The sequence below is a fragment of the Lolium perenne genome, chromosome 7, assembly GCF_019359855.2.
Source record: "Lolium perenne isolate Kyuss_39 chromosome 7, Kyuss_2.0, whole genome shotgun sequence".
In the NCBI taxonomy this organism is placed as follows: domain Eukaryota; kingdom Viridiplantae; phylum Streptophyta; class Magnoliopsida; order Poales; family Poaceae; genus Lolium; species Lolium perenne.
This window is the reverse complement of record NC_067250.2, coordinates 82,350,722-82,358,878: the sequence shown is the minus strand read 5'-3', so window position 1 is coordinate 82,358,878 and position 8,157 is coordinate 82,350,722. Positions and strand designations below refer to the sequence as shown.

Genomic DNA, 8,157 nt, shown 5'->3' with positions numbered 1-8,157 from the left:
GTTCTTGTGAACTTGAAGATATTGATGTGGTTATTCGGCTAGCTAATAGAGAAACTATCTCTCCTATTGGTATTGTTCGAGATGTGGAAGTTCTATGTGGTAAGATTAAATATCCTGCTGACTTTTTGGTACTTGGTTCTGCTGCTAGTAAGTCTTGTCCTATTATTTTTGGTAGACCTTTCTTAAATACTTGTGGAGCTGTTATAGATTGCAAGAAGGAAAAAATTGTGACTAAATTTGCTGGTGAATCTTATGAGTTTAATTTCTCTAAATTTGCCAAAACTCCTTATAAAGCTGATTTGCCTAATAATGATTTTAGAGTTGAACAGTGTGCGTCTATTGCTCTTGCTCCTAATAATCCTTTGCAGCAACATTTGGAAGATAGTGAGAGTGAAGTCTTTAGGGAAGAAAGAAATGAGCTTGATGAAATTTTCCTTCGTCAACCTATTCTTAAACATGACTTGCCGGTTGAAGATTTAGGTACAACACCACCACCAAAGGAAGATCCTGTTTTTGATTTAAAACCATTGCCTGATAATCTTAAGTATGCTCATATTGATGATAAGAAAATATATCCTGTTATTATTAGTTCTAAGCTTTCAAAATTTGAAGAAGAAAGGTTATTGGAAATATTGAAGAAACACGGAGGAGCTATTGGCTACACTCTTGATGATTTGAAGGGGATTTCTCCCTCTATTTGCCAACATGCTATCAATATGGAAGATGATGCAAAGCCTGTTGTTGAACATCAGCGTCGTCTAATTCCGAAGATGAAGGTTGTGGTAAGGAATGAGGTATTAAAACTTCTTGAAGCTGGTATTATATATCCTATTGCTGATAGTAGATGGGTTAGTCCTGTGCATTGTGTTCCCAAGAAAGGAGGAATGACTGTTGTGCCTAATGATAATGATGAGCTCATCCCTCAAAGAGTAGTTGTAGGGTATAGAATGTGCATTGATTATCGAAAAGTTAATAAGGTTACTAAGAAAGATCATTACCCTTTACCCTTTATTGATCAAATGTTAGAGAGGTTGTCTAAAAATACTCATTTTTGCTTTCTTGATGGTTATTCTGGGTTTTCACAAATTGCTGTTAAAACTAAAGATCAAGAGAAAACCACTTTCACTTGTCCCTATGGAACTTATGCTTATAGACGTATGCCTTTTGGTTTATGTAATGCTCCTGCTACTTTTCAAAGATGCATGTCTGCTATTTTTCATGGCTTTTGTGAGAATATTGTAGAGGTATTCATGGATGATTTTTCTGTCTACGGGAATTCTTTTGATAATTGCTTGCGAAACCTTGATAAAGTTTTGCAGAGATGTGAAGAAACTAACCTTGTTCTTAATTGGGAGAAATGCCACTTTATGGTTAATGAAGGAATTGTATTGGGACATAAAATTTCCAAGAGAGGTATTGAAGTTGATAGAGCTAAAGTTGAAGCAATTGAGAAGATGCCCTATCCGAGAGATGTTAAAGGTATTCGTAGTGTTCTTGGTCATGCTGGGTTTTATAGGAGATTTATTAAAGATTTCTCCAAGATTTCAAAGCCTCTTACTAATCTTCTTCACAAAGATGTACCTTTTGTTTTTGATGATGATTGTAAGGAAGCTTTTGAAACTCTAAAGAAAGCCTGAACAACTGCTCCTGTAGTTGAACCTCCTGATTGGAACTTACCTTTTGAAATTATGTGTGATGCTAGTGATTTTGCTGTAGGCGCTGTTCTTGGACAGCGAGTAGATAAAAAATTGAATGTTATTCATTATGCTAGCAAAACTCTTGATGCTGCTCAAAGAAATTATGCTACAACTGAAAAAGAATTATTAGCTGTAGTATTTGCTTGTGACAAGTTTAGATCCTATATTGTTGATTCAAAAGTCACGATTCATACTGATCATGCTGCAATTAGATACCTTATGACGAAGAAAGATGCTAAGCCAAGGCTTATTAGATGGGTGCTTCTTTTGCAAGAATTCGATTTACATATTATAAATAGGAAAGGTGCTGATAATCCTGTTACTGATAATTTGTCTAGATTGGAAAATATTACTTATGATCATGTTCCTGTTAATGATAGTTTTCCAAATGAACAATTGGCTGTAATAAAGGTAAACTCGTGAGATAGTCCTTGGTATGCTGATTATGCTAACTTTATTGTATCCAAGTACTTGCCTCCAACCTTTTCAGCTCAGCAAAGGAAGAAATTATTTTATGATTTGAGGCATTATTTTTGGGATGACCCACACTTATATAAAGAAGGATTGGATGGTATTATGCGAAGATGTGTTCCCGAATATGAACAACAAGAGATATTGAGTAAGTGTCATGGTAGTGCTTATGGAGGACATCACGCCGAAGATAGAACCGCGCAAAAGGTTCTACAATCAGGTTTTTATTGGCCAACTCTCTTCAAAGATGCAAGGAAGTTTATTTTATCTTGTGATGAATGTCAAAGGGTTGGTAATATCTCCAGACACAATGAAATGCCTATGAATTATACTCTTGTTATTGAACCATTCGATTGTTGGGGATTTGACTTCATGGGTCCTTTCCCATCTTCAGAAGGTAACACTCATATACTTGTCGCTGTTGATTACGTTACTAAATGGGTGGAAGCCATACCCACGAAAAGTGCTGATGGTGAGACTTCTTTAAAAATGCTTTTAGATATTATTTTTCCTAGATTTGGAGTACCTAGATATATTATGACTGATGGAGGTTCTCATTTTATTCATGGTGGTTTTAGAAAAACTCTTGCTAAATATGGTATTAATCATAGGATTGCTTCCGCTTATCATCCTCAAACTAGCGGTCAAGTAGAATGATCAAATAGAGAGATTAAATCTATTTTGGGAAAGACTGTCAATAAATCTAGAAAGAACTGGGATATCTATCTATTATATAATTAAAACAACAAACAAACAACGGCCCATATTAATCAACAACCAATGAACGGCTTAGATAGGGAAAAATATTAGCAATATAAGCGCACAAAGATAAAATATATCCCACGAGCCATCTTTATCTTAAACAACATCGCTGCACAGATTTTGATCAAGGAACGGTTCAGATAGGATTCACGGAGAGAAAAGGCATGGCACGAGAGCCAGAAACTACCGCCCGTGAAAATCTCTCCCCAGATTTTGATCAACAACTAAGGAATGGTTATAGGGGAAAAAATTAGCTGTGTTGAAGGAGACGGAGAGAAATAAAGAGACGGCGGAGACATGAAGATTCTCCCCGGCCTTCCGTTGTACGTTCGCCGCCTTCTACGTCCCTGCAACTGGCAGTATGGCACTGAAAAATCAACGTTCTTATGCTTTGCGATCACGCCGGCGGATGCCGTCGTCGTTGCAGTCAGCCGGCCGCCCGGCGGCGCAGCATACAAGCCAGTCGTGGCAAAGGAGTGCGGGAGCGCGCCTCGAGCACCTTGGAGAAGTGGCGCACTGCCTCCGCGGGGAGGTCGGCGTCCAGAGCAGCCACCCAGGACTGCTTCGATAATGAACGCCTGATGAAGAGATGCGGCTGTCACGACAGCGGACGGAGAGCTGGCCAGGTCCGTCCGCAATTACGTCTCCAGGCAGTGGGATCCAAGGTGGTCAGGAGGTTCCAGAGCAAGCAATCCACATGACATAATCAAAGGTAAACCATAGCCGCTTCATTGTCTTGGCTTAATTAAAGGCTACAACAATCGATCCATGCACATGCTCTTGGTCCTTGAACATCGCTGATGATATGTCAATCAACTGCAGATGCCTCCGATGCCTAACAACCAGTAGATGAAGCAACCAAGCTAAGAGCATCTCCACTCGTCCCCCCGACGAGGCCCCCGAGCGACGTTTTTTCCATCCGGACGGCGAAATTCGGCCCAGTCGCGCCCCCGGTTCCTCGTTTTCGTCCGGATTTGGCCCTTAATCCATCCGGCGAGCCCACGCCACCCCCGGCCCCCCGGGGCGCGCTCGGGGACTCCGGACGAAAGATTTTGGCGCGAAACGGCGTGTGGACCCGTGTAGTCGGCGACTGGAAAACCAAATCCTGTCGATTTTCCCTCCAATTTGCTTGCATATCCCCATTCCCTCCAATTTGCTTGCATATCCCCATTCTCTCCCGCCGAAATCCCCCAATCTCCTCGTCTTCCAGCTCCAGTTCCTGGCGGCGTCTTCTCGTCCACCACCACTCTCCTCCTCGTCTTCTCGTCCACCACAATGCCGCCGAAGGCGCCGGCGAGGAAGATGCGGGCGAAGAAGACGAAGCCGCCGGGCATGTCGAACGCCGAGTGGGCGGCGGACGAGCAACGGCGCGACGTGGAAACAAGCGCCAGGGCGGAGAGGGTGAAAAGAGCCGCCGCCAAGAGGTCGGCGGAGGCGGCCCAGGAGGAACAAGCGAGGCTGATCAGCATGGCCTATAGCGGCGGCATGTTCCCCGGCCAATGGCCGACGCAAGGTACAACAAGTTCCCCGTCTTCCTTCTCGCCTTCGCTGTACTCGCCGTCGCCGACTGCCGTGTTCCAAGAGGGCGCCTACGTCCAACCGTCCAAGCCCACACCGTCGCCGCCCGAGGTTGACGTCGGCGGTGGCGTCCTGTTCGAGGGCACCTCGCCGGCCCTGCGACGAGGGCCGCTCACGTTCGGTGCGATGGCGGCGCCGAACGAAGAGGAGATCCACGAGATGATCACCTCCGGCACCACCGCCGCCGCTGCGAGCCCGGGTTCTTCATGACCGCCGCCGCTGCGTGCCCGGGGTTCTTCACGCAAGAGGAGACGAGGGCGACGGCAGCTGTGGCGGCGCGCAACGAGCATCGGGAGGATGTTGCCGACGGAAGCCAAGCCGTCGAAGAAGAAGGCGAGGAAGAAGAAGAGCCAACTCAATCCGCCGCCAACCTGTCGAAGGGGAAGAAGAAGAGGAAGAAGGACTCGCCGCCTGCCGAACCGCGTATCAAATGGACGCCGAAGGAAGAGGAGTGCCTCGCCGAAGCTTGGATGACCGTGTCCACGAACGGCATAATCGGGGCCAATCAGTCGTTCGACACATATTGGCTTCGAGTGAAGCAGGCGTACGAGGAGCGCAAACTCGTCGATCCCTACTTCAAGAAGACGAACATGAACGTGTTCCGGGGAGACAAGGCAATGGCCACCCATTGGGGGCTCATGCAGACGGCGTGCAGCAAATGGCACGGCATACAGGAGGAGTGCGAGAAACGGCCGATCAGCGGCCACGACTTGGAGCAAAAGGTATGCTCCGTCGACCCTGCATCACCGAGGTACATCGTCGTTAGCTGACCCGTATCGCCGTGTTCTTTTTTCCCCAGCTGCGCCGAGCTTTGGACATGTACACGGACGACACCGGCCTGCAGTTTAAGTTCCTCAACGTCTACGCCCGCCTCGAGAACTGCGAGAAGTGGAAGGAAGTCCGCACGACCCTCTCGAAGAGCAAGACCGAGCAGTACAACCCCGACGCTCCGGCGGCAAGCGCGGCGGAAGGGCGCCCTGAACTCGGCCAGAAGAAGCTCAAAGAGCTCAAAAAGACGGGCAATCCCGCCGACAGGATGCAGGCGTCGATCGACAAGTGCTGGGCCGACTTGAGGACGCACGCCGACGGGAGGAACGACAAGTTCGACGGCAGGTGGCGGGAGATGCTCGCCAACCAAGGCGTCCGGATCGCCCTGCTGAAGACGACGGCGGCGGCGAAGAAGAGGAACACAGACTTGGCGTTCCTCATGGGCGGCGGCGACATGGAACTGATGGACGAGGAGACGAGGAATTGGTACCAGGGCCACCGCAACGACATCCTCCGAGCCACTCCGGCCAGTCCTTCGTCGTCTCCGCCGGCTCCTACCTCGTCTGCCTCACCATCTACCTCGTCGACTGCGGCTGCTTCGACGTCCACTGCCGCTGGTTCATCATCCGCCGCCGCAGCCGCTTCGGCCACGACGTGTGAGGAAACTGGTCCGTCGGACGAAGCCGTGCCGGCCGGGACTGCCGACGAGCCTGTTTCCGTGTAATTTCCCTCCGATCGCCGATCTGTGGCTGATCCTTTTGCTCCTTTTGCCGATCATCTGGCCGTACTTGTAGCGCGGGACGGCGGTTTGTTTGAATTTAAACTCTATCCGCCGAACTCCGGGTGGACGACTGGAAATACGGTACTCCCCACGCTTTAATTTCGTCCAATCCGGAGGTAGTTTCGTCCGGATTTGGGCGTGGGGAGCCCAAACGAGTGGGGATGCTCTAAGAAGCGTGGGTCAAGTGGTCCTCTTCCTCCCGCGGATCTAGGTTTTCTGCTGGACAAGAGAACGCTGAAAAAACGGTCAGGTCTAGCGGACAAGGTTGAATCAGAGGTCGCCCTGAAGCCGATCTCAATAAGAGCGCCGCTAAATGATTTTCAGGCTTTCAAAAAGTATGTGTCCATTCTGCTAGGACTGTCGTTCAAAGAAAGTGATTACCTATAATATATTACCTCTATTGTTTTGTTATAAGACAATGATGTAGGTTGATTATCATGCCAGATGTTTTTCCAATGTATTGCCACAATGGAGCGCGGCGATCTTTTTCCGTAGTGGCGTGGCAGGAAATCACTACCCTGTCAGTCAGCTACACCAATGAGACCCAACGTCACGATCTTCAGTCCCAGCCTCGGTGCAGGCATCGTACACCAGGCGATGCCTACAAAGGCATCAGGTAATAGCTGTATTGGCAGCGGACGACATAAAGGCATAGGTTCTGCAGATATATGGTGGTGCTCCATTACATGTTGGGCTTCGTTGTTTTTGATTTAGTGATATACTGAAACTTCACATATTTTCCTTTCAATTCGAAATTGAGTTGCTAAAATAATTTTTATTGCTTTGGGTTGTATAAGATGATTTTTTTTAACAATTTCTAAACAGATCAAATTATTACGCGCTATCAATCTAAGACAGTAAGGTAATGAGGCCGGGTCGATGCTCTACACCATTATTGAAGGAACTGGTGGAAACTCCCCAAATTCATGGACCGGGCGCGAGGTAATATCTAGACCTTATAGAAAAGGATGTTAGTAATACTTAATTATGTATTTTCCTCATTTTTTGCTTTGAATTGAACATTAAACAAAAGAAGGGAAGGCCATGTAAATACTATTAGTTTTCTCGGAATACGTAAGAACCAACATTTGTTCGGAAGTATAACAGGCCGCACCTGTGACCAAGATATATGCCCAGCATATACACTCGATATATAGCCACGTCATCTGTCAAGTGACATTTGGTCGCCCTAAATGTTTTTCCAGAGTGTCCCGTTTGCAGAAGGCCACAAAAATGGGCTAGATATATAGCTGCATAATGAGCGTTTTTTTTTTCGGCCGAGGGGATGTCTGCCAAGTAAGCGTATGCCAAGCATATTTCGGACTTTTCCGAGTGTACTTGGCGCTCGGCAAAAGGGATATTTTCTATAGCGATCACTTTAATTAGAATTTAGGTAAAATATGAGCTTACAAAATAATTTAACTTGGGCACTATCATAAATTTTTTTTTGGAGTAGTGAACGGTAATGACCAGCACTAACCAGAATTTATTTATCTATTAGTTTTACATGCGAGAATAAGCTAAGGAGGTTCCAGCTAAGGAGGTTCCCTACACAGTTACATCAAGCATTTTTCTAATACTTCTCTCTGTTAATGTTTGCAGGTCTTAATATCATTTAGGGAGTATAATCATGTGGCACCTAGGAGTGTTCCAACAAATTGGCTAACCTAGGAGCGTAACATTCTTGCTACATGATTTGCACAAGACATACATATTGTGCTTTAACGATACTTAAAAAATTGATAGTTAGTCGGCAATGATGTAATGTTTAATTAGTGAGTTGGGAGAGGTCGGCCACACTAACATTAGGTAGGATCATCAGCCATGAAGGGCCTTGGTTGCTCATATTTGAGAAGTGGTAGTTGGACGATATTTCCTCTGTCATTCATATAATTAATTTATTATAATAAAAATATCACTTCTTCACCCATTTTCCTGCTCCATGCATTTATCATGGATGCTTGGTTATCTAACCCTGGCCCGTTAAACAAAAACACTTATTTTCAATTTCTCATAATACTACCTATTTTATCTTCTCGATATGCAGTAAGTGAAAACGTTGAGTTATTTCTTCGTTGTCTGTCAAGGGAAGCCAACTAG

General features: G+C 45.9%; 1 protein-coding gene across 1 annotated transcript; it reads left to right on the top strand.

Moving 5' to 3' along the window:
- The first annotated feature begins 4,710 nt into the window (after positions 1–4,710).
- On the top strand, positions 4,711–6,143 carry LOC139833477 (uncharacterized). The gene is made up of 2 exons (XM_071823779.1): positions 4,711–5,230; positions 5,308–6,143. The coding sequence occupies exons 1-2, from the start codon at positions 4,715–4,717 to the stop codon at positions 5,998–6,000; spliced, it is 1,209 nt and encodes a 402-aa protein (XP_071679880.1). The 5' UTR covers positions 4,711–4,714; the 3' UTR covers positions 6,001–6,143.
- Positions 6,144–8,157: the final 2,014 nt, after the last annotated feature.